This window comes from Eulemur rufifrons, chromosome 6 (assembly GCF_041146395.1).
Source record: "Eulemur rufifrons isolate Redbay chromosome 6, OSU_ERuf_1, whole genome shotgun sequence".
Lineage (NCBI taxonomy): Eukaryota > Metazoa > Chordata > Mammalia > Primates > Lemuridae > Eulemur > Eulemur rufifrons.
This window is the reverse complement of record NC_090988.1, coordinates 15,195,524-15,222,874: the sequence shown is the minus strand read 5'-3', so window position 1 is coordinate 15,222,874 and position 27,351 is coordinate 15,195,524. Positions and strand designations below refer to the sequence as shown.

Genomic DNA, 27,351 nt, shown 5'->3' with positions numbered 1-27,351 from the left:
TAAAAGATTAAAGACTAGAAAGTTGACTACAACAGTCTTCATCTTCCTCCTTTCATTGATGGATTGAGAAAGGCCTAGAATCTACTAATGCAACAGTAGATTTTTTTCTTAGCCACTAGACTCATAGAACAGGAGCAAGGAATCATACTCTATTGTATTGATTGTACTTTGCAAAGCATTTTCTGTCCTAGGCTCACTTTGGCATTATTATTATTATTGAGGAGATTTAACTTCCTTGAAAAGCTCTACTCACTCTATGGCTACTCTGTGATAATGTGACTCATTTTGTTTCTTCATCTCAATGTGGCAGTGAAAGTTATAACTGAGTTGTATTGGCTTTATATGCCCTGCTCAGCTTGAAACAGAAAATTGAAAATTTTATATGACCATGATTTCATTTTATTATATAAAATGACATAGTATATCATCAATTTTCACATCAAACTGGAATTAAAGGTTGTAAGTCATATGGACTTAAGATATCTTGATTCCTTAGCAGTTTCATTTGCATCTTCTGTAAATAATTGTTAGTACCAAATGTCAAATGAGATTTGCCATTAATAAAATACAGAAGTGCAGTTGTTCCTCTTAGCACAGTCCATTAGACTGCATAAATCTGCAACATGGTAAAATAAGTGGATAAGTGAGTGAACAGAGTGGAACAAAAAAATTTCTTTTAGAACACATAAATAGAATTGTATTCTTGACCAATGTCATATATAGGCATATCTAGGAGATAGTGTGGGTTCAGTTCCAGTCCACCACAGTAAAGCGAATATTACAATAAAGCAGTTCACACAAATGTTTTGGTTTTCTAGTGCATATAAAATTTATGTTTATACTGTGTAGTCTATTAAGTGTGCCTTATGTCTAAAAAGACAATGTGTATACCTTCATTGAAAAATACTGCTAAAAAGTGCTAATGATTATCTGGGCCTTCAGTGAGTCATAATCTTCTTGCTGGTGGAAGGTCTTGCCTCAGTCTTGATAGCTGTTGACTGATCAGGGTGGTAGTTGCTGAAGGTTGGGGTGGTAATTTCTTGAACTTCAGCAATGAAGTCTGCCCCATCCATTGACTCTTCCTTTCACAAAAGATTTCTCTGTGGCATGAGATGCTGTTTGATAGCATTTTACCCATAGTAGAATTTCTTTCAAAATTGGAGTGAGCCCTCTCAAACACTGCTGCTGCTTTCTCAGCCAAAGTTTATGTAATATTCTAAAACAAATACTCTTTTGTTGTCATATCAACAGTGTTCACAGCATCTTCACCAGGAGCAGATTCCATCTCAAGAAACTGCTTTCTTAGCTCACCCATAAGAAGCAATTCTTCATTTGTTAAAGTTATATCATGAGAATGTAGTGGTTTGGTCACATCTTCATGTTCCACTCTAATTCTAGTTCTTTTACTTATTCTATCACATCTGCAGTTACTTCCTCCACTGAAGTCTTGAACCCCTCAAAGTAATCTGTGAGGACTGGAATCAACATCTTCCAAACTTCTATTAATGTTGATATTTTGCCCTCCTCCCATGAATCATTAATGTTCTTAATGGCATCTAGAATTGTGAATCCTTTCTAGAAGGTTTTCAATTTACTTTGCCCAGATTCACTAGAGGAATCACCATCTATAGCAACTATAGCCTTTCAAAATGTATTTCTAAAATAATAAGACTTGAAAGTTGAAATTACTCCTTGATCTGTGGGTTGCAGAATGGATGCTGTGTTAGCAGGTCTGAAGACAACATTAATCTCCTTGTACGTGTCCATCACAGCTCTTGGGTGACCAGGTGCATTGCCAATGAGCAGTAATATTTTGAAAGGAATCCGTTTTTCTGAGCAGTAGGTCTCAACAATAGACTTAAAATATTCAATAAACCATGCTGTAAATAGCTGTGCTGTCATCCAGGTTTTGTTATTCCATTCATAGAGCACAGGCAGAGTAGATTTAGCATAATTCTTAAGGGCTCTGGGGTTTTCAGAATGGTAAATGAGCATTGGCTTCAACTTGAAGTCACAAGCTGTATTAGCCCCTAACAAGAGAGTCGGTCTGTCCTTTAAAGATTTGAAGCCCAGTATTGACTTCTCTCTAGCTATGAAAATCCTAAATGGCATCTTCTTCCAGTATAAGGCTGATATGTGTACATTTAAAATCTGTTGTTTGGTGGAGCCACCTTCTTCAGTTATCTTAGCTAGATTTTTGGATAACTTGCTGTAGCTTCTACATAGCACTTGCTGCTTCACCTGGCATTTTTATATTATGGAGACAGCTTCTTTCCTTAAACCTCATGAACCTACCTCTGCTAGCTCCAAAAGTTTTTTTCTGCAGCTTCCTCACCTTTCATAGCCTTCTTAGAATTGAAGAGAGTTAGAGCTTTGCTCTGGATTAGACTGGCGTAAGGGAATGTTGTGGCTGGTTTGATTTTCTGTCCAGACCACTCAAACTTTCCCCATAGGAGCAATAAGGCTGTTTTGCTTTCTTATCATTCCTGTATTCCCTGGAGCAGCTGATGCTTTTAATTTCCTTTAAGAACTTTTCCTTTGCATTCACAACTTGACTAACTGCTGTAAGAGACCTAGCCTTTCAGCCTATCTTGGCTTTCAACATGCCTTCCTCACTAAGCTTAATTATTTCTGGCTTTTGATTTAACGTAAGTATTGTGTGACTCTTCCTTTCACTTGAATGTTTATTGGCCATTGTAGGGTTCTTAACTGACCTCATTTCAATATTGTGTCTTAGGGAATAGGGAGGCTTAAGGAGAGAGAGAAATGGGGGAATGGCCAGTCAATGGAGCAGTCAGAACACACACAAAGTTTATCGATTAAGTTTTCTGTCTTATATGGGCATGGTTTGTGGTGCTCCAAAACAATAAATAGTAACATCAAAGATAACTGATCAGAGATCACCATAACAGATATAACAATAATGAAAAAGTTTGAAATATTGTGAGAATTACCAAAACGTGACACGGAGACACAAAGTGAGCACATGCTGTTGAAAAAATGGCACCAGTAGACTTGTTTGACACAGGGTTGCCACAGACCTTCAACTTGTGAAAAAATACGCTATCTGCAATATATGGTAAAATTAGATGTGCCTGTACCTATAAAACGTTGAGGAAAAACAGAATGGACTAACCAATCTGGTTTGTAACTGTTATATACAAAGGCTGAATTTATAGAAAAGCATTGACTAGAAATCCTAAAAGCAAAAATCATAAATAGGCCTTTAGATTTTCTCTTGCTATTCTTAAAAAACAGTTTTAGAGAGTATTTTTCCAGTACTGATCTCTCAATATCACCTTATATATTCAGATAATCCTCAACTTAAAATGGTTCAACTTAAGATTTTTTGACTGTGATGGTGTAAAAGCAGTACATATCCAGTAGAACCTGTACTTCAGGTTTTAAACTTTGCTGTTTTCCTGATACTCTCATGATGATGGGGAGTGGCAGGGAGCCTCAGCTCCCACTCGGCCACAGGGTCACTAGGACGAACGACTGATACTCTTAGCAGATGTGTTGCCAGATGATTTTGTCCAACTGTAGGCTAATATAAGTGTTCTGAGCACATTTAAGGTAGGTGAGGCTAAGCTATTTTGTTTGTTAGGTTAGGTGTATTAAATGCATTTTTGACTTAAGATATTTTCAAGTTATAATGCGTTTATCAGGATGTAACTCCATCAAAAGTTGAGGAGCATCTGTATTTAAACTACTTGTAAAACTACTGTAGGATGCTTGAGGTTGGGGACATTATTTTCTTTTGTAAACCCAGCTGCTCTTTGTGTGGAACTTTGATTGACTAACATACCAAAAATGCTGCCAGTCTCATCTTTATACATGTTGAGCGTCATATTCGTAATAGAATAAGAATACAAAATTGGGGCGACTGATTAAAATATCACTTTGTATTTGAAGAAAAAATACGCTTAATTTATCTACAAATGCACTACAAAAAGGCTTCTTACAATATGCCTTTATGTGCAAACTTTTGGGAATATAGCTTTAAGTGGAAGATTATACAGAAAGCCTCTCTATAAACCACAAAGCAATTATTACAAATATCGAGGTGGTATTAAAAACAATTTATTTGACTTATAAGAGCACCTATTTATGAGTTAAGCGCTCATTAGGTGTTTTGTGAGGAACTTTAAAATCAGGGTATATGCAAACTTAAATTTACACATTAAAGAATATTCATAAAAAACATAATTTGTAGCAAAAGAATTCATAAGCTTGTGGATCTCCCCCATGCCAGCTCCAGCCTCTGCACGGGTGAAGCAGCAGTGATTTAATTTTATTTCAACTTAGAAAAGTTATGACCTGATCATAGTCATAATGGATTTTATAGTAAGAAAGAAAGGTAGTATCCCAAGGATTTGCTTTCCAAAGCAGTAAGAGAGTAATTTTTGTAAAGGTGTCAGGAGTTAAGAAAATGAAATTTTAATCTCAGTCTCCAGGCATTCTGTGTCTCATATTCTCTAAATGTCAACCTTTTAATGTAATTTAGAGGGGGTACAGACTGAAAGGTAATAGGTTGTGGCAGGATACGAGCAAGAAAACATTGAATATGATCAAAAAAGATCTGGATGTGTCAGCGTCAGACTTTTTTCATGGAGAACCATTGATATTCCACATAGATATGCAGTTCTGTGTTTTTGGTCACTTAAGAATACTTATTGAAATGTTGAAAGGATTTTGGTTGTCTCTCATTTTGCCTTGCTTTATATAAGCTCAGTATCCCATTCTCTCTTGTTTTCTTTGCATTCTTGGCACAGTTCAGTGGACCAGGAGAGGAGAAGTTGAAACATGCTGCTGCTACCTTTTGCAGTAACCAACCTTTCGCCCTGGAAATGATCAAGTCTCGTCAGAAAAAGGATTCTCGATTTCAGACTTTTGTGCAAGTGAGTTGAGTGAGTCATGTAAGAAAAAAAAATAAGGCAAGTTTTTATCAATTATAGGATAAACTGGGGGAATGCTGACTAAGACTTTTACGAGGATTACATCTATGTTAACATTTTTTAAAGCCATACATTCTCTCTTAAGTCACTGGAAAGTATAAAGGTGATTTTGGAATGGTAAATAATAAAAAATATATATGTCAAGATTAGCATACTTGATATAGAAATCCACACATTGCCATGGGGGTTTTATCAGGAAATGACCCATACACACTATGAAAAGAATATTGTCAAAGCATGAGAATGGGCTTATATCTGGTCCAGGGAAGAATTTAATAGCAGTTATACTCACTGGGATATTCATTGGTATATAGATCAAGGGCCAGTAAACTACGGCCCACAGACCATATCCAGACCGTTTCCTGTTTTATAAATAAAGTTTTATTGGAATACAGTGTATTCATTTCCTATTGCTATATAACAAGATTACCACAAGTGTGGCCACTTAATGCAAATTTATTATCTCACAGTTTTTGTGGTTTAGGAGTATGGCTATGGTTTAGCTGGATCCTCTCTTCAGATTTTAACCAGGTTGAAATCAAAGTATCAGCTAGAGCTGCAATTCTCTTTTGATGCTCAAGGTTCTTGTCAAAGCTCACTGGTTGTTAGCAGAGTTCATTTTCTTATAAATGTATAACTGAGGTTCCTGCCTTCTTGGTAGTCATTGGCTAGGAACCAGTCTCAACTCCTAGAGAAAGCCCATATCTCTCTGCCATATGACCCCCTTAGGCAGTTTAAAGGTGGTTGTTTGCTTTCTTCCAGGCCAGTAGGAGGAATGCCACTCTCTGACACAGATTTGTTTTAAAGGCTCCTCTGATGAAGTCAGGCCCACCCAGGAAATTTTCTTTTTCATTAACTTGAAGTCAAATGATAGAAACCTAATCATATGAGTGATATCCCATCATATTGACAGATTCCATCCGTACTCAAGGGCATGGGATTATACAGGGTGTGTATATCAGAGGACCGGAATCTTGGAGGCCATCTTGAGTTATTTACTACACGGAACCATCATGTTCATTCATTTATACATTATCTATGGCTGCTTTTGTGCTAAATCAGTAGAGTTGAGTAGTTGTGGGAGAGACTGTATGGCCTGCAAATCCTAAAATATTTACTAACTAGCACTTTACTGAGAAGTTTGCAAATGCCTTGTATAGATGAGGTAGCATACCCAGACTGGTGATCCATTGTGCCTACTTGGAATGGCAGATAACAAATTGGCTAACTAACTTTGGTAGGAATGCCAATCATAGGAAAATGCACCTCGGTTTTCTGAATAGGTGAAAATAAAGCTGTTTTCATACAAGTAAGCAATAGTTAAGAGTTGATTATGGATACTCTTAGTCATTGCTTAAACAGATAACAAAGAAGCCATTGGTTTAGTAATAGAGGCTTCCTTCCCTTATTATGTGATTAAAGGGGAAAACAGATGTATAGTATGGCAGTAATATATCTTGGTATTTTTTAAAGGGCTTGATTTAATAATCAGAACTGTGACGCAGTAGACACTCATATGGTGAATACATGATAGATGTAAGGTAATTATAGTGCTGATAAGAATTATAGACTCACTTATTTCACTTTAATTTTAGGATGCTGAGAGTAATCCACTGTGTCGTCGTCTTCAGCTGAAAGATATCATTCCCACCCAAATGCAAAGGCTTACTAAGTACCCACTTCTACTGGATAATATTGCCAAATACACAGGTACAGCATTTTCTCATTGAAATTAAAAAGATTAGGAACAACAACAAAAAACTTGTCCTGCTAAATAATATCTCACAGCATTCTGGTGTCTGGAGTTGGATTTCCAAATAGTATAAAAGATTTTCTGACAAGATATGATCTAGTCTTCTTCAGGCTGTCTGATTTAATGTGCTCCATTAGTAAGTAGTTCCATAACAGGATTTGGCAAACTATGTGCGTCAAATCAGGCTCACTGCCTGTTTTTGTAAATAAAGTTTGATTTTGGAACACAGCTGTGCTCATCTGTTTACATACTGTCTCTGACTACTTTTGTACTGTAACAGCAGAGCTGAGTAGTTGTGACAGAATCCATTTGACCTGGAAAATGTAAAATATTTATTATTTGATCCTTTGCAGAAAGTCTGACTGTCCTTGCTCTAGCATACATCATACTTGCTTTGAAGAAGATTTGTACTGGGTTGAAGAGCTGTATATGTACTTTTATTAAACCAAATTAATACATTATAATTTCGACTCTCCTATTTTGAAATATGAAATGAATCTGAGTTTCTCAATTGAGCTTTTAGGTTCTTACACTTAGTTTTCAATAATTTTATGCAATCAAACTCCTGTTTCTTGTGTCTGAGAATTTGAATGCATAATTGGGAAATTTAAAATTATGGTACCTGGTAACAAAAGTGGTTTACACTCATACACATTAATTTTTATACTGTAATATATCTGTTCAGAATAGTTGTACTGTTCAGAGGATTATGATTTTGAATATTCTCATTTTGGTATGCATTACATTATAGACACAATATAACCTCAACACATTTTGACAGATTTTATCTTTTAATGATACAAATGTTATAATATGTTTCCTTTTTAAAAATATAATCTCAAATTCAAAGACATTTGTTTTGGAATTATTTCGAATTTTGTTATTCAAAAAAATCTTGCTTAATAGGTTCATTGGACATATTTATGTAGGCTATGCACTACGAAATTACAGGGGGATAAGGGGTTCCCGTTGATATAGCTTACAAAGTGAATGAGACCAGTTCTCTGGAGTGTATAACATAGTTGCCCTGATACTTTATGTAAAGCAAAATGTTTTGGATTTCGGGTTCTATTCTTTTTAACATTAGATTTATGTTTTAAGTACTGCCATAAGAAGTTTCACCTCTGCAAACACTACCTAAATTGACACTCTGCCATAGGTTTTAGCCTGGTATACAAGGTCTTAGTATGGTCTTATAACTAGTGAAATAAAGTGAAATCTCATTCTTTTTCCTAATTTTCTCCATTTTTCCCGTGTTTAGAATGGCCAACGGAAAGGGAGAAGGTGAAGAAAGCTGCAGATCACTGTCGTCAGATCTTAAATTATGTAAATCAGGCTGTCAAGGAGGCAGAAAACAAACAGGTAAAAAGGGAAAACAAGAAGATACAGGATGACGTAGGGAGAATATTAAATTAATATTACCTGGAGCTTGTGAAATAGTAATTCAAACTACCATTACATAATTGATAGGTTGAACATTTGTTAACTTTTTGTATGTAGTAGGTGGGTCCAGATCAATTTATGATAGAATATAAGATTTGTAATTGACTTTTTTGAATTTTGAACATCTCAGGCTACTTGTTTGCTCATTCATTCATCTGTTCATACAACAAATATTTATAGAGCATGTGCTGTATGCTGGGCATAGAGTACAGAATAGTTGAGAAATAAGCACAATATCTGCTCACATTGAGCTTGTTTCCTAGCAGGACAGGAAGGCATTTAACAGGATTATAGTACAAGTGTTTTCTATCAGTTGTGATAGTTGCTATGAAGGAGAGTTTCAGATACTGTGAGTGTATAACTATGGGGCCTATCCTAGTTTAGGGATGTTAGGTGGTGGCTATCAGAGAAAGCTTCCTTGAGGAATTGATATTTGGGCCAAGCTCTGAAGGATGAGTGGAAATGAACCAAAGCAATGTGAAAGGGTGCAGCTCCAGAAGTAGAGGCAGTATTTATAAAAGTCTCAGCATAAAAAGGAAGCATAGTCTGTTTGAGGAACTGAAAGATTAGATTGTGGATTGTGCCTAAAAAACAAAGTCAGAGTGTATAAAATGAGGTAAAGTAGGCCAGGACCAACTTATACAGGGCCCTTTAGATCATGTTAAAGATTTTGATTTTTATTCTAAAAGCAGTAGGAATTCATAGTAGATGTGTAAGAATATATGTTTTCAGATTTTCACTATTTAAGAATCACTCACACTACTCTATGGAGAGTGAGCTGAAGGAGGAAGATAGTGGGTGAAAGAGCCCTGGATTGTGGTAGCAATCCAGGATTGATGATGGTAGCTTAGAGAAATTAGAGAAGTATTTAGAAGGTAAAATTGACAGGACTTAGTGACTGATTTAGAGAAGGATTTGAAGGAGAGGTCTTATCAAGAATAAATCCCCAGGCTTCTGGTTTGCATATTTGGATGGATAGGATGAGTAGAGAAGTCCCAGATTTGTGGGGAAGATGATGAGTTCAGTTTGGGATATTAGGTAGAGATGTGCAGTACACAGTTGGCAATATGAGTTCTCCTCTAAGAGGAATTTGCTGAAGATAAAAATTTAAGATTGTGAGCATACAGATGCTCATTGAATCCACGGGCATGGATGTCATTTCTTAAGAGCTGAGTGTGATGACAACTCTGTTGGTAAGACTGAAGGAGAACAGGTACTTTCAAATGCATTGTTTGGAGTGTAAAATGATAAAACCCCAGAGAGAAATTTGGCAATATTTATCTCAATTTAAAGTGTACATACCCATATATCTACTCTTTGACTCAATTATTCTGTTCCAAGTGATACACCCAAGAGAAATGAAGATACATGCCCACAAACAGACTTATAAAAGAATGTTTCTAGTGACTTTATTCATAATAGCCAAAAACTAGAAATAGCTGAAGAATTCATCAACAGAATGGATAAACTAATTGTGGTATAGTCATGAAATAATGTACAATCAGTGATAAAAAAGAATGAACTACTGTAAACATGTAGTTCATTCTATGATGTAAACGACATAGACAAACCTCATGAACATGCTTAGTAAAAGAAATGACACGCAAAAGAGTATATACATATAATTGTATTTATATGGACTTCTAAGACAGGTTAAACTACTCTATGGTAAGAAAAAACTCAGAAAAGTGGTTACTACTGAGTATGTGCTGGTGGAGATTAACTGGGAAGAAGTATGGGGAAACTTTCTGGGGTGATGGGAGTATTTCATATCTTGGTAGGAGTTTGGGTTGGATGGTTGTGTATGCATTTGTCAACGTTCATGAAAAGGTACACCTAAAATGTGTGCATTGTACTGTATGTAAATTTTACTTTTTAAGAAAAACTGTATGCTCTTGTTATCTATGCTAAAATGTTTAGGGATAATGTATACTTACATGTGTAATTTATTTTGAAATGCATCCAGAAATACTTATATCTGTAATTTATTTTGAAATGCATCCAGAAAATAAGATGAACTGGTAGATAGATAGAGGGATGAATAGATGGATAGATATATAATAAAACAAATATAGCAAATGTTGATTGTAGAATGTAAGTGGTGGGTACATAGGTGTTCAGTATACACATTCAGACTTTGCTGTGTATTTGGAAGTGTTTATGATGTTGGGGGAAAATGCACATAGCCCATACCCTTGGATCCAGTAGTTCTAGAAACAGATATATCTACACTGGTGTACAAAGATATATATTTAAGGCCATTTTATTACAGTATTATCTGTTATAGGAGAAGATTGGAAGTAACCTAAATGTCTATCAGTAGGGTATAGTTAAATAAATTATAGTTCATTTACAGAGCTGAATACCATGCAACCATTTAAAAAAATGAGAGAGCTCCCTATGTGCTAATGTGGAACAATCTTCAAGATATATACATACCACATACACACACACACACACACACACACACAGAGAAAGACATACGTGAATATATTATGCTACTGTATCTTGTCTTAAAATAGGATATGTCATATACACAACATACACAGAGACGAGCATACTTATATATACATATATTCTATTCTACTTATGTATACTTCTATTTACATAGTTTTTCTCAAAGGCCACTCAAGAAATGAGTATTAGTGATTGCTTCTTTAGAGAAAATTGGTGGGTGGTGGGCAAGTGGGCAGGGTTAGAGATAGACTATATAGTTTGCCTTGTATTACCTTCTGAATTTTGTATTGTGTGCATGATTTACATATTCAGAAAATAAATATGAGCTACTTAGAGGCCAATGAGTTTGAAAAGAAGATGGAGAAAGAAAGGCCAATGAAGTAGAAAGAAAATTAGGAGAGTGTAATATCACCAAAGCCAAGGGAGGAGATATTTTAAGAAAGAATAAGTGCTCAGTCATGTCTAGTGTTGCAGATAGCTTAGTAAAATGCAGATTAAAAATGTCCATTGGATTCAGAAACAGAAAGGTCATTAATGACCAAAACAATAACTTTGGCTCCATCTTGTCTAATTTTCAGCGCTTAGAAGATTATCAGCGTCGTCTTGATACCTCCAGTCTAAAGTTGTCAGAGTACCCAAATGTTGAAGAGCTCAGGGTGAGAGATGGTCTAATCATAATTTTTAAAATAAAATTTACTAAATAAAGACTTGGAAGGTAATCAACATCTCAATGGGAATATATATCACTTGAAGGAGTTCTTGTATCATAAATGATCTATATGTATTATTTTATTCTGCCTTTTAAATGATCTGTTTGAAGATTACTTTAGTCTTTTATTAGGGAAATATTTTGTGTGAAACTATAACTTTACATGACAGGAACTGGCAGGAGACTAAGAAACACTAGTTATTATTAAATTATTAAATTTAATTTTATTGTGTTCTGTAGTTTAAATAAGAGTAGGACTGTTTATTATGGGAACTTTCCAGATCATTGAGAAAGCAAGATAACTTTATTATTTTTTCATGAAGCTCTTCAAAAGCATAAAAGTTGAAACTATTACAGAAATGATAGTAAAATATTTACTAATTTCCATTTGTACTATCTAGGCTTTCGTATTAGTTAACTTTTTAGGATTTTAAGTCTTTTTTGTACTATTTCACTGGATGGTTGTTTTGGCAGATTTATTTGGTGGCTGTTTCAAATAGACTTTTGTGTCATATGTAACACTATCAGAAAGCACGCTAATGTGCTTATTCCCTTTAACGTCCAAATAGTGAGATTTTTCTAGAGCTGCTAATACTAAGAGATGATTCTCTTTCTAATAAGTTATTAATATTTAAAGTAAGTCTGGGTAGTACCTGGACTTTCCATGTCAAATGTTATTCTTTAAAACTTTCTTTGGAATTAGAGCCTTAGAACTCAGAGGTGTCTTACAGACAAGCATATATGGCATCCTCATCCAGTTATCCAAAGCAAAATTAAGGGATAGGTTGAGAATCTAGTGGCTGAGTGTTTATAACTTGATTTTCATGAGCTATTATCATCTATTTAGAGTGACATTTGGAAGATAGTACTCCTGAATGTTTTCCTGCAAGATACCTTTTCCTTTTTGGAAAATTTTATGCAGATTACTTTTACATGGGCTTTATTCCATTTTCCAGAGCTGACAAATAGCAATAGTGATAGTTGAATCTGAATGGTATCTTTTATATTAATATTAGGAATTGCTTGAAAAGAGACTAAATTGTACAGAATATCATCTCACTGAGTGCTTGGAAATAATTTCTGTGTAATTCTCTTTATTTTGGCAGAATTTGGATTTAACAAAAAGGAAGATGATTCATGAAGGGCCATTGGTTTGGAAGGTGAATAGAGATAAAACTATTGGTAGGTCTGATCTTGTCTGTTTTGGGAAGAGTGAAGAAAGGGAAAGAATAGGAAAGTTTCCTTATGCCAAAAGGAAGAAGAGAGAACCATTCACACTTTGCAGTTACAGCAGTTAGCAGTGCTGCTTTGCGTTATTTGTACATTTACAAAAGATCTGCTTTTGTTATTTTATTATATGTGAAATGTGTTAAATATTCATTTAGGGATGTAGCAGAAAACTTTGTTATGATTTAGTTCTATTTCCATCATTCTTCTCTTCTAATGAGGCTTTGTAACCTTTCTTTAAACTAGTACCTCTCAAACTGTCTGCAGTGAGGAACTTGTTTTTTATTTTCTATCAGTCACAGACTGACACTTTGGTGAAATACAACAAAAATGGATTACTAAAAAATGAAGTTTAAAAAGATAATATACAAGTCAGTTTTTTAAATTTACTAGATTTAACAAATAATTTCTCCATTGAATTGTTACAAAGGTTATTAAACACATCTAAATTAAACTTTATTAAGCACATTGCAATTTTTGTACTTATCTTTCCTGCATTTTTATTTCTAGATTTATACACCTTGCTCCTGGAAGACATTCTTGTGTTGTTACAAAAGCAGGATGATAGACTGGTGTTAAGGTGTCATAGTAAGATTCTGGCATCTACAGCTGATAGCAAGCACACGTTTAGCCCTGTCATTAAGTTGAGTACAGTGCTGGTTCGACAAGTGGCAACAGGCGAGTATGTCCACTGAAGGATGCTAATCTCCAGACTCATAGTAAAGTTACATAAGATATTCAGTGTTGTATAAATAATATAACTGGTATATTGTTACTTTTATATTCTTAGGCAAATTAAATGGAATTTATTTATTGCTTAGCAAGTAAATTAAGAGTTTACATCCCAAAATTATTTAGGATGTCTAAATTCTCTGATTTTCTGTGTTTGGAAATTTTTGTGTGATTACTTTGGTCTTTATTCTATGTTCAAATCATTGATAGATTCCAATAAAGATAGCGCATTGAGGTAATCCCAATGGAAAGGCTTTCATTTAGGGGAGTATGTTTTTTGATTTGGTGAAAAACAGTGAAAACTGAAGGGGAAGATGCACGTTGTGTTTTCTAAAAATGAATTTAAGTTGGCAAGTTATATATATATATATATTTTTTTTTTGGAGATAGAGTCTTGCTTTGTTGCCTGGGCTAGAGTGCAGTGGCGTCAGCCTAGCTCACAGCAACCTCAAACCCCTGGGCTCAAGCAATCTTTCTGCCTCAGCCTCCTGAGTAGCTGGGACTACAGGCATGTGCCACCCTGCCCGGCTAATTTTTTTCCCTATATTTTTAGTTTTCCAGCTAATTTCTTTCTACTTTTAGTAGAGACGGGGTCTCATTCTTGTTCAGGCTGGTCTCGAACTGAGCTCAAACAATCCTCCTGCCTCGGCCTCCCAGAATGCTAGGGTTACAGGCGTGAGCCATCACGCCCGGCTGCAAGTTATATTTTGACTGTACTAACAATGATCCCTTTTAAAGCTTTTTAGTTCAGTGATGACGAAATAAATTTGTGACATCTTTTCTCCAACATTCATTGAATATTATTGATTAATAACTTAGCAAAAGGGCAGATCAAAATAAATGCAAAGAGTAATAATAGCATTCAGTTTAGTAATTTAGATTTTATACATCTTTTGTTTAACATTTATAAATTACTGTGAAATCAGTGTTAATTTTTATAATTTTTGTTTGATTCCAATATAACATATATAGCATAACATACATTAGGTTGCACAGATTTTAAATGTATAGCTTGATGAATTTTTACAAAGTAAACATATGTAACCTTTATCTAGATTAAGATGCAGAATATTACCAAGACACTAGAAACATCCCACTTGGCCTCTCTAGATCATAATGGTAATTTTTGTCTTGTGTTTTCCAGATAACAAAGCTTTATTCGTCATCTCCATGTCAGACAATGGAGCCCAAATTTATGAACTGGTGGCACAGACAGTTTCTGAAAAGACTGTGTACGTATTAGATATAGCTGCCTTGCCCTAACTGATATTTTTATTATCTCAAGTATAGTATCCCACAAATTTAACTTTACTTTTTATAATAGTACTCTAAAAACCAAAAATTATATAGAAACCAAGCACTTTCTCTGTATTATTTTAGAGACATCCTTGTAAGAACTTGTTCCTTTTTAGATTAATGCCTTTTATTTTGATTTTATTCCACTGAAAGTACATTTTCTAAAGAAAAATTCCTCAGGAGTGCCACTTAAAGTTTTTTAATGGGTAATATACTTATAAGGTTGTTAGATGGTTCTATAAGGTATAGTTTTGGAATCTCTCCATAATAGTATGTTGCCAAAATACAGATATTCTCTGGCAGAATGGAGTTTTTTTTTTTTATTTGTTTGGTTGGTTGGTTGATTTGAATTTTGGTTTGTATGCTTTGTTTTTATTTTTGCTTTCTCACTGTATTTAAAGGGCATTTCTTTCTTTCTTTCCTTTTTGTATTCTGGATTCCTTTCCAACGTCCTGAAGCTGGCAGGACCTAATCTGTCGCATGGCTGCCTCGGTGAAGGAGCAATCCACAAAGCCAATTCCATTACCAGAGTCACCACCGGGCGAGTGAGTGTTCCTTTGCATTGTAGTAGGACTTATTTTATGCTTTGGGTGAGAAAAGAATAGGATAAGTCTTACATTTTGTGGCAATGATGTTTGGTACCTCATGAAGATGAAAGATTGTTTTCTTTCTTCTACAGAGGAGACAATAATGAAGAAGAACCTTCAAAAATGAAAGTGGAACATCATGGCATTTCAGTCACTAGTTTGCAGAGTCCAGGTAAACTTATCTGATAAGTTTACCTAGAAGAATGTAGTCCCATTATCTGTTAAAATGCAGAGAAACTTTAATACTGGATTAAACTTTAATAGTGGTTTATGCAGGTTCTGGCATTGGATATTTGGTTTAACAAACTGTGCTTATGAGCCTTTGGTGTGTCAGTATAACACTCCTCTAAGTGCTATGTTTTGCTTAACAGATGATCTCTGTAGTTTATGTGGGTTTTTTTTCAATTATTTCTTGAATGTTCTTCATGTTAAAAGTTTTGTGAAAATAGACTCTACCTTTTCTGTTCCATTGAACAGACAGACATTTTGGATTAGAATCTCACTTAATATCATCCAAACCTCCATCTCATTCACTGAATATCTCTGGGAAGTCAGAGGTAGGCGATCTGTTTGTGGCTGAGAGACAGTTTTCAAAGGAGCAGCATGCAGATGGGACGCTAAAGGAAGTGGGAGTAAATTATCAAATCACAATCCCAGATCCACACTTGTCTATCTCAGAAGAACGGTGGGCACTGGATGCACTAAGGAATTGTAAGTTTTATTCATAACTTAGTCCAGATACTTATGATGTACCAGAGTTGTATAATGTATAAGCTATGACTTTTCCCTTTAAGAAGTTTACAGTCTATTCTGAGTATAGTATAGTGGGAGTTTAAATTTTAAAAAAAGCGAAAATAAATTTAAAGTCTAGATGGGATGATGATAGACACCCCCACCTTTGTAAGTAAACACTGAAACAGTAACAATGCAGGTATGTCAAAATTGATTTGGGTTCAGGTGACCAGAGAAGGAAGGCAGACATCAAAGAAGAAGAGAGTTGTGATTATTGCCTTGAAGGATGAATAAGATTCAGATAGCTATGTAGAAGAATAGAAGCCATTCAGACAAGAATTATGGTAGGACCAAAAGCACAGAGGCAGGAAACTCTGAGGATGTTCCGAGAGCACCAAGTGGACAAGTCGGCCTGTGGTAGACAGTAAGTTAAAGGAGTATAAGAGAGAAGGTTGGAAAGGCAGAAAATGTGCTGTTGAGAACTTTGAATACCAGATTGGGTCTTCTGTACTTTAAGGATGGCACATCCATCCCAGTGTTTTGAGGGCTTTTCCATACCACACGTTTCTCCTAGCCTTCTTGTGGAGAATGTAGTATTCCCCGCAGTGGCCCATGCTACACACATACGCATGCGTGTGCACACAAACACCCTCGACACTCTGGTAACTCCTCCCCCGCCCCCTGCCTGGTGGGGAATCCCTGTTACAAATGGGAGGATAGCACGTTTCTCAGGTGTACTGAAGTGGGGAAAAGGCTGAGAACAATTGCTTTATTTGTAGGGAACCATTTTAAGCCAGGGTATGACAAATAAAAAAGACCAATCTGGCTGAGAGCTGTGAAAAGATTTGAATGGAAAGAGATGCAGGGTGGTGCACTTACTAAAGAAGCCGTTATAGTAGTCTGGGTTTGAGGCTAAAAGGATTTGGACTAGACAGGTATCAGAAGGAAGAAAAATAAAGTAAGGAATCAACAAATGCTTAAAACGATTGACTTGTTTGGATGTGAGGGCAAAGGAAAGGGAATATTTAGAGATAATTTCAGTATTCTTGTCAGAAATGTGAGTCAGAAAAGAGCCACCGTCATCTCCCCCCATTTCCTGCTGTCCTACTTTATTTTGTCCTTTTTTAAATTTGATGGGGATTATAGGCTCAGTTTTAAGACATGTCAAGATTAAGATAATGAATTACAAGCCATTAAAGAGGAAGTGACTAGCAGGAAGTTGGAGTTTTAGGACTGGAACTTTGGAGAGAGTTTAGAAAGAAAGAGATTTGGGTGTCAAAGCCATGAGAATTCCTACTCGGGAAGTGAATGTAGAGCAGGAACACAGAGAGTCAGAGACTCAGGCTCATGTGGACACTGTTCACCTAAAGAAACATAAGGTAGACAGTGAGGCAGTGCTGAAAGTAGGGGATGGGTTAAGTTATTTAAAACCTAATTTATTTTAGATTCTCCTGAATTAACAGTCTTAATGATTTCTGACAGTTTGACTAACATTGTTGAAGTAACCGTGTCATTGTGTGAGTGACCTCAGGGCATATACTTGGCCCATTCAAAATTAAATTGGTTCTTCTTTTCAACAACCTAAAGAAGCTGTGCCACTAGTATGGTAATTTTTTGTAAAACTGATGAATATTTCCTTATCCCTAGAAATTATATGTACTACTCAATCACTGGAATTTTATTACAAGGCAGTTTTATTTTCTTCTTCACTATTTAGGGAGATTCTTTGAGTTATTATAAATGATAAAGTAAATGTTCTGTGTGGCCAATAAAATTAGAAAAATAAATGCCTATGCATAGTGTCTCCTAGACAAAACAGAACTTTTAGCTTTTGTTGTCTAGCTTAACACAGCCTTTCAATGTTCTTAAAAAGTACCTTTGGAGTATTATTCCAGTTCTATGGAAATAAAAAAAGAGGCAAGATACTGGTTATTTAGGAGTTCTAAATAGGAGTGCCTTCCTGTTCAGAATGTATAGATCTTTTCAAGTCTACTTTAATGTTAAATCTTCTCTAGAAGATGGTGTTCTATTTCATTTTTCCAAAAATAATTCATTTCATTTCCAAAAATGATTGTATGAAATTAATATTTTGGCTATATGTTATTAAAAGGCACTTGCTTTTAGAGATTATTGGTAATTTAGGTAACTAATTTAATTCTGGCAGTGTGAGGTTATAGTTGTGAATGTGCTGTTTTTTCTTCCCCTTTTTTCCCCCTTTCTAAATCTTGTAGTGGGTTTGTTGAAGCAGTTGCTGGTTCAACAGCTAGGCTTGACTGAGAAGAACACTCAGGAAGATTGGCAACATTTTCCAAGATATAGGACAGCCTCTCAGGGGGTACAAGCAGACATTGGAATCCAGAACTCTGAAAATATTAAGGCCTATCATCCTGGTGAAGGACAGATGCCCTTTAGAACTGGAACTGGTGACATTGAAGCTTGTTATAGTCCACGGACTTCAACTGAATCTTCTGCTCCACGGGATTCAGTGGTACTGGCATCCCAAGATAGCCAGGCAAGTAACATTTTAGTAATGGACCACATGATTATGACCCCAGAGATGCCTACCACAGAACCAGAAGGGGGTCTTGATGAGAGTGGAGAGCACTTTTTTGATGCCCGTGAAGCACATAGTGATGATAATCCATCAGAAGGTGATGGAGGAGTTAAAAAGGAAGAGAAGGATGTTAATTTACGCATCTCAGGCAAGTTTTTTTCCACATATAAACTTTGATTGTAATCATTGTTAACTGTTCTGTATGCTGAAATGGATGTTGTTTTTGGTGTCTAAGTGTATGTGTGTGTCTATGTTTGTGGCAATTATTTATTCCTTCATTTAATACAAAATTACCATATCTACTATATGCCACCCCTCTTCCTAGGTGCTGAGAGAGATAGCAGTGAATAAACACAGGAAAATCCCCTGTTCTCATGAAGTGTAATTACTGGTAGGGGAGAGGGGAATGGTAAATAAGTAAGTAAATAAGTAGATGGGAGATAGTGAGATGAGGGAGAAAAATAAGTCAGACTAAGGGGACAGAAGGTAACGAGGGCAGACAGGGTGATCAGGGAAGAAGACCTTTGATGAGGCAGCGTCAGAGACCTGAGCAGAGAGCTGAGGGAGGTAAGAGGGAAAAGCCACGTTGATACCGGGGAGCAGAGTGTTGCAGTACACGGCAGTGAGGCAGAGGCTGTGCGTCAGGAGCAGGCTTTTGTGGTTACGGAACACAGGGCGAGGGAGACAATGGCAGCCATGAGGCAAGTGTTTGGCAGGGGAAGTGGTGGCAAGATCATATAGGGACTTTGTAGTTTCCAGCTTTAAACTTTGAAAGTGCTAATATTAAATTACTATGAAAGTTTGGTAAGTTTAGCTTTAATCTGAAATGAGAAAATTCTGACGTACTTTAAACTTGGGAATTAATGGCTTTCCCCCCCTCTTTAATAGCTTTTCAAGTTGTCAGCATACTATGTCATCTCTATTTTCTCATTTTCTGATGGCACTACTAATCTCATCAAACTGTTCTGTCTCTGTCAATAGGAAGTTATTTGATCCTTGATGGCTATGACACAGTGCAGGAGAGTTCCACAGACGAGGAGGTGGCTTCCTCACTTACCACGGCAGGCGTCCCCTCTATGGACTCCACCCACCAGCACACACATTCTCCCCAGAATGCTCATTCTGATGGGGCAGTTTCACCCTTCACCCCAGAGTTCCTGGTCCAGCAGCGCTGGGGAGCTATGGAGGATTCCTGTTTTGAGATCCAGAGTCCCTCCTCTTATGCAGATTCACAAAGCCAGATCATGGAGTACATTCATAAGATAGAGGCTGACCTTGAACACCTAAAGGTACCTAATACTTCAACATCCTTGGGACTTGATTCTATAATACGAAACACATTTAGCAGAGGGGAAGTATGGCATGATTGAAATGCTGATGACAAGAAAGTTGTTCAGGTTCTATGTGTTCTTTGACTATTATCCATGAATAGGCCAGAGTAAAATGCTGAGATGGCTTTGTTTATCTTAGGACAAATCACTGGAGCAGAAAAAGTTGTAGCTCTATAAACTATGTATTTGTCTGTATTTTTAATTTTAAGAACCTAAAAAGCTTGGGGTGGTTGGCTGGCCTCCATCAGACTATACGAACAATAAGGTGAGGTAGGTGGGGTTTATATAGTTATGAATCTAGGCTGGGAAATGCTATAACTTGCTATAACCCATTAATTATCTGTGACTCATTAGGTGACGTTGGTAGTTTCCCAGATGCTATGACAGATAGAAATTGGCTTTGGTGGCTCCTGTAATCTAAAGACCTGGTCATGAATGGGGTTTTTGTAAATTGGTTATTGAAGATGTCACTATTTCAAAACTGACTTGTGTGGCAATTTCTGAAAGAAGGACCCTATCTTAAGCTTTGCCGTCAGTAGACACCGCTGCTAGAGCTCAAGCATTTTTTTCATGACATCATTTAGTTGGGAGGCTTTAGGGGCAGGTTTAAAAGTGTTGTTAGCTTTTTAGCTAAAGTGTAGTCTCCCTTAGTTTCTCTTTTAACTTCATATGACAGATTTTCCCCTCTTCTTATGATAATATGTAGTATCATTCTGTGGCTGATGAGATGTCTAAACGGTCGATTCTCATAAACAGTTGTGTGCCCCTTAACAATGGGGATATGTTCAGAGAAATGTGCCATTGTGCATTTTTATCATTGTGTGAACATCATAGAGTGTGCTCACACAAATCTGGATGAAATATGTGTTTCAATTTATATATATATTTCCGTATGGAAAACCAAATGTCCCAGCACCGTTACTGAATACCAGTCTTTTTTCCTACTTGATCTGCGATGCCAGTATCAAGTGCCATATATCAGCTTTCTATATACGCTCCATTATAATCTTATGGGACCACTGTCACATACGCAGTCTGTCATTGACTGAAACATCTTTATGTGGCACATGACTGGCATTCATGCCATATGACGTGGGACTATTTTCAGGGTGACTCCTGGGGATGGAAGAATTGCCTTTACTGGTTAACTCCTCTACTTTCTTTTTACATGGGAAGGTTTTAAATTATTCATTCAGAAGAGAAATGGGTAAAAAGAATGAAATTTACTTTTTTCTTCCCACTAACAAAATTTTTAATGATGTTAATGTTGAAATCTGGGAGCAATATGAAAAAGCCTTATCCAGGTATGGTAGCTCATGCCTGTAATCCCAGCACTTTGGGAGGCCGAGGCAGGAGGATTGCTTGAGGCCAAGAGTTTGAGACCAGCCTAGGCAACATAGCAAGACCCTGTCTTTACAAAAAAATTAAAAAATTAGGCAGGTGTGGTGGCACATTCTTGTAGTACCAGCTGCTCAGAAGGCTAAGGTGGGAAGATCACTTGAGCCCGAATGTTCAAGGTTGCAGTAAGCTATGATCATGCTACTGTACTTCAGCCTGAACAACAGAACGGGACTCTGTCTCTAAATAAATAAATAAGCCTTCTCTTTTCAAAACTTTTTGTTTTGTCTTTTTCATGACGTTCAAATGAAAAACCTATGGGTTTTATTTTACAGAAGGTGGAGGAAAATTATACCATTCTTTGCCAAAGGCTGGCTGGATCAGCCCTCACGGACAAGCATCACTCAGGTATGTGAAAATTGTGGGCTCTACTGGAGAACATTATGGTAAATGAAATGAGCCAAGCACAGAAAGACAAATCTTGCATGTTCTCATATTTGGGAGCTGAATATTAAAAACAAAGAACTCATGGAGCTAGAGAGTAGAATAACGGTTATCAGAGGCTGGGAAGGTTAGCAGGGAAGGGGGGATAAAGTGGGGCTGGTTAATGGGTGGAAAATATAGTCAGATAGAATGAATTATATTTGATAGCACAACAAAGTGACTATAATCAACAGTAAGTTAGGGTATACTTTAAAGTAACTAAAAGAGTGGAATTAGAATGTTCCCAACACAAAGAAATGTTAAATGCCTGAGGTGACGGATACCCCAATTACCCTGATTTGATTAATTCACATTGTATGCCTGTATCAAGACTCATGTGTACCCTATAAAGATACACCACTATTATGTACCCATAATGATTTAAAAAAATATTTCAAAAAATAATTGTAGCTTCTAGACTCTAGAATCATCCTGCCTTGAACAGGTCACTGAATGAAATTATTTATTATTCTTTAAAGTGAAAACCCTCCGAGATTCCATTTCTTTTCTGTCTTTAAAAACTGTTTGCTTCTAAATATATATCAAGTGGAAGTTCTTGTCTGCTGACTCTTTCTTCCCTAAGACGAACTGCAGTTGTCAGTTCCCAGGCTATCCCCTCCCCTCTCTCTCTCTCTCCACCTTTTCAGAAGCAGAAGGCAGAGTGGTGGGAAGCCTGGTACATCACAGATGCAGTATGAGGTTTCCTGGTGCGGCTGTGACTCCCTCGTGTGGAGGAGTCACCCTTGGCCTGCTCAGGTCTTGCTGTGCTTGTCTCCCCTTGACTGCAGATGGCTCTATGTTCATTCAGTGCAGCAGTTCGTGGTACTCACCTTGCCTTCGTACTTTAGAATAGGACAGTTCTGATTCAGAAACAAAGACATAACCATGTCCACAGATTTCATGGGTATTCTTTGCAATGTTAATCTGTTCTTTTTTCTTAATGTGATTTCCATATATATCTTTCTTTTTCTCAGATAAAAGTTAGAGCCACGTGTGCTGGAGGTGACTGCAGGTTGTTGGATTTTGAGCATCGGCCTTGTCTCATCACATCCCGGCTCCAGTGTGACGCAGAGAGAGTGTGTGACAGAGGATCTGCCTGTGAACCACCTGGGGTTAGCCATGTCCCAAGGTGCCCAGAGCGGGACTAGTTCTTCACAGTGTGGCAGCTGCACTAGTCTGTCAGTGAGGGGATACCCATTCTCTCACTCTGCTCTCCTCACTACCGGAAATTCATTTTGATTCAGAACAAAAACCAAATGTATAGAGCTTTGGGTGTAGGATATGAAATTGTACTTAGACATAAGAAAAAGAGAAAATCAGATGTATTTATTTGACTTCATTCCGTATTTGAAAGCACATTTTAATTTTTATTTTGCCTTGTTTTGTTTTAATTGAGTAGTGAGAGTTTTAGCCCTTTGTATTTAGTACACCCAAGGATCAGTTGCTCCTAAAGCAAAGAGGTCAAGATGGGGTATTAGGAGGTTGGGTAGAGAGGGGAAGAAGAGGAGGAAGTGAGAAGGGGAAGGAAGGAGCATCATGCCTTCACTAAACTATATTCCATGCCCCCTGCTTTTCTGAGGGTCACCTCAAAGGCATAGTATGCCCTGGGGCTCTTACGTGCAGAGGACTTGAGCTGTGTGCTGCCCAGGTGGTCAGAGAGTAGGTGGGCTTCCTCCCACCCTGAGGCAAGTACCTCTTCTCTGTAGCTGGGATCAACCCCCAATTAACAGGAATCCTCAACGTACTAAATAGCAGGCACTTGAAAATGGGTGTGTTTTCTTCTGTTGTCTTTTCTATTGAGGGTTGGGATTTGGGAGGGAGAGGAAAGCAAATTTTATTTTCTTGACTATAAATTTGTTATTCTTGGTATTGTTTCATTTTTATAATTATACATTAGACATTGGCACTTGTGAAAAACTATCCCTGCAGATTGAGCAGGAAATAAAAAGAAACAAATAGAAATGCTTCAGATGGTGGCAGGGTTGAGGGATGCCAAGAAAGGGTGGGATGGGAGTGGGTAAAGAGTTCGGGAAGGTTATCTGTCTGAATCACTACTGAGTTGAACCATGGCTGTCATTGGCCACGGGTACTGCTGATTATAAGGCCAGTAAAATTTTTAGTACCTGGAGGTTTGACTCTAAATTTTGCACTGATGGTGCCAAAGGGCTCTGAGTCAAAAGGAGAGCCAACAGTGGAGTGGAGAAAGATGTGGTGGAGGAGGTAGAACTGCTCACATCAGCTCCAGAAGCACTTCCTCTGACTTCACTGCTATAGCTCTTTCCACACTGGGCCGTGACTGACCTTAGAAATTGCAGACCAGAACATACACTGGATACTGCAGGCGAGGTGTTGGTAACTGCCTGCTCTAGAACAAATAGTATTGGCAGCACCCTGCAGAGGATAAATGTTTCAGAATTGTAACTTGAGGACTCCTTCAATTATATTGGCTTTCTGTGGTTTTCTTTGTGCATTAGGTATATATGTTTTGGAATATTTTTGCCAACTAAAATGAAATCTGTAAATTCTGTTAGTAAACAAGGAGTTCATCCATTGCTCACATCTTTCAGTAGTGCCCTCTGAACTCTGTGAGTTGCCAGGATATAATTTTATTCTTTCCTGCAGTCCAAAAAAAAAAAAAAAAGATTTTTCTCACCACAAATGGTAAAGATTCCCACCTACTTTTATAAACACCACTACAACTTAACAAGCTCATTTATTTATGTCCAGATTCCTGTTTCTGTCCTTTCAAAACTGATGTCTGTTTTTATCTTTGGACCTCATATATAAATTGGAATTATATTTTTAGTTATAGGCCAAGTATAATTTAACTCAGTGTGGGATTAAAAATTTTAGAAGCAGAAGCTGATATATAAATGAAGCTTGGAACTTGGAACTTTCTGTATCTCTTAGGAGGAACAAGTAGAAACCAAATGGTTATATTGTGCTGCTAGAAATAATGTAGTCACTCCCAACTGAAAGGGTTACACCTGTAGCCACTTGACACTAACACCATCAGGGGGCAGTTAATCAGGAGAAAAGTAAATATAGTAAAACTTTCATCTTGAGACACTACAGGGTAATTATATAATTCTCTAGCACTCAATTAAGAAGCTTCTAGGTTAGCAAAGTTTCAGTCTCTTTTCTAGCTCAACCAGTGTCTTATCCTTAGTAATTATTTGCTTTTCTTTTCCTGCTGTTTAACCTCTTTTTAGAACTGTTACAGGGCTAATTGGAAAAATACTTTGACCATAGCTCTAGTGCTTTCAAATAAATTCATATTTAGATTTTCAAACAAAGCCCCAGGATGAAGTCTAATTCTGAAAAGATCTCAAAATTTTGAGTGTTCTTTTTATCTTACCAGCCTAACTTCTTCCCTTCTCCCTCCCAACCTAGCTTCCCATGCCGTCCATTTCATTTTAGCCATTATAATCACATGCATTTCACTTTCGTATTATATCTCTCTTTTAGAATGATGGAATTAGATATTAATCTGTCTTTGAGTGAGACTGGTTACCATCAAAGTAGTTTTCTCTAAGTTACATGACTAGAAGTTGGAATCCACTTCCATATTGAAGGGTACAAAGGCGGTATACAAAGCAACATTCCCAGAGCAAGAAAGCCGCATTTTTGCTGTTGAAGTGAACTGCTGTGACACTGTGCTCTCTTCGTGGGCTTAATGGCTTCTTTGCTATTAAGTGGCAAATTACATTTGGAGTGTCTCCTTCCTTTACAGAGAACAGAGTTAATCAAGGCAAATCAGCAAACCCCCAAAGTGCTATAATTTAAAATCATTACTGCCTTAGAAGCCATATATTTTGCATACTTTAAAATCAGCTAACTTGGACTGCTTGAGTTATGTTGGCTTTTAGAACTTAAATTGTAACTATTTATTATATTATATTGCATGGGAGGTATATTTCATAAGCTTTTTTGGCTTTCTTTTCCCCAAAATAACCTCTAATGACTGTTAGAAAGGATGAGTCCCCTTTTTAAAAGTTTTTTTGTTTGTTTTTTGGGGAGGAGAGGGAGCAGCTACTATGATAGTACAGGAGAAAACTCTATTTTTTTCTTATTTTTAGAAGCTAAAGAAAATAATTATACTTCCTGTAAATTGTCTTTTATATGTGCATCCTTTTTCCTTTTTGAGGCTAGTAAATTTGGTGTATTACAGGAGGCTTCCATTATTTCAAACTGGAACCTCTCGAGTTCTCTGCAATTGGTATATGATGTTATTTTGAACTACTAGAGCTTCGGTCAGTATTTCCTTTCCTGTATGTCACAGAGGGCAACATTGAGAACTGTGTGCATAGGACTTCAAAATACAAAATTAGCAGGACCTTATAGTCAACTTCATGCTGGCTAGTGTGTTTCCCCTGATAATTACAAATTTTAGTTTTATAAATCATGTTTTTTCTGATGTTTCTACCCCCTTTTCAGAGTGATCTGCAAAATTGTTCTTTCCTCAAGAAAAGAGTTCCTTTTGCCTGGTTCCTTATGCCTTCCCCACTGGTACTGAGGGTTTTGATAATAAATTGGTAGGAAAAAAAGTACCTCCTAGAAGGAAGCCCTCCCTGCCATTTCCAGGTGCCAACTGCTAAGCAGATGTACTGCAAAGATGGTAACTGTAATGTGCACACTGTTGGTTATTTTTAATAAGCCTCTTCCTACTAGAACATTTTATTTTCCTTGTTCACCATACAATCATGTACTCTTTAACAGAAATTGCTTTTAAAAAAAAAATCTGGAACTATCTTTAAAAAACTTTATTAATAATCATGTATTTTTACTGATCACATTTTGAAATGCCTAAAAGACTTTATTGTTCTAATTATCCAGATGTACCTTTGTAAAATAGCTCTTTTATGAATTAGCTGATAAGGCTGTATGTTTCTGGAACAAAATATTGGTCATTTAAAAACTTTCTGTTTTCTGGGGTCTGGGAAAATAGAAAATAAGAGTTCAAATATTAAATAAGCTTAAAGGAACCAAGTATGTGAGTTTTTCTTTGTATTCTTATTGATTTGTCTTATCCACGTTACATTAGAAAAGTGGGGGAGTTGTGGAGCTTGTAATCAATCTTACTGGCAGTGACCCCCAAATATCTTCCTGCTTATTGGAGCAGCTTTACTGGTGAGACTGGCTAGTTGGTCTCTGTAATATATAAACTCCATGACGGTGCCGGCAGCTGGGATTGCCCTAGCATCTGGGCAGCTTCATTGTTGTTTTTTTAACAGCTCTATTGAGATACTCACATATCATATAATTCACCCATTTAAACTGTGTAATCCAATGGTCTTTGGTATATTATTAATTTTTAAAAATTTTGGTAAAATATATAAAAATTTTGCCATTGTAACAATTTTTAAGTATAAAATCCAGTAGAATTAATGAGCCAGATTTTATGGCTCACATGAAGATTACTTTGATTTTAATACCACCCTAAATGAAAAAATATGATGTCTTTATTATTATATCATTTCCTATCCCTAAAACTGGGATTCCTAAAGTACCAACCTTTCTGTGTTTTTATGGATGCCATTTGAACTCAGAAGGCTCACTGACTCTTGATATTTTCTATATTTTGGTTTTGAAATATAGGTATAATTGGACTTAGGATGGTATTTTAGTTTTTAGTCTTTAGGTACATTAGCTCCTGACAGAGCTAATAAGCATAACAAAGTGCTTAGTATTCTGTAGGATCTTTTTAGCTGAACCTTTTAAAAATTAAAAATACTCAGATGTACTTTGCAG

General features: G+C 36.6%; 1 protein-coding gene across 8 annotated transcripts in view; it reads left to right on the top strand.

Annotated features, from left to right (window-relative positions):
• ARHGEF12 (Rho guanine nucleotide exchange factor 12) overlaps positions 1-26,558 on the top strand; it is a 148,120-nt gene extending 121,562 nt beyond the window's left edge. For 5 of the 8 annotated variants that reach the window (XM_069470782.1, XM_069470781.1, XM_069470784.1 and 2 more), the window contains 14 exons: positions 4,776-4,901; positions 6,554-6,668; positions 7,973-8,073; positions 11,190-11,267; positions 12,427-12,502; positions 13,058-13,225; positions 14,424-14,511; positions 15,034-15,120; positions 15,255-15,334; positions 15,640-15,873; positions 18,126-18,596; positions 19,430-19,737; positions 21,453-21,525; positions 22,575-26,558. In XM_069470782.1, the coding sequence (XP_069326883.1) occupies positions 4,776-4,901; positions 6,554-6,668; positions 7,973-8,073; positions 11,190-11,267; positions 12,427-12,502; positions 13,058-13,225; positions 14,424-14,511; positions 15,034-15,120; positions 15,255-15,334; positions 15,640-15,873; positions 18,126-18,596; positions 19,430-19,737; positions 21,453-21,525; positions 22,575-22,585 (2,016 nt within the window). In that variant the 3' untranslated portion in view covers positions 22,586-26,558. Of the gene's footprint in view, positions 1-4,775; positions 4,902-6,553; positions 6,669-7,972; positions 8,074-11,189; positions 11,268-12,426; positions 12,503-13,057; positions 13,226-14,423; positions 14,512-15,033; positions 15,121-15,254; positions 15,335-15,639; positions 15,874-18,125; positions 18,601-19,429; positions 19,738-21,452; positions 21,526-22,574 lie in introns of all 8 variants that reach the window. The other 3 variants (XM_069470783.1, XM_069470780.1, XM_069470778.1) reach the window with 1 other exon arrangement.
• The last annotated feature ends 793 nt before the right edge of the window (positions 26,559-27,351 follow it).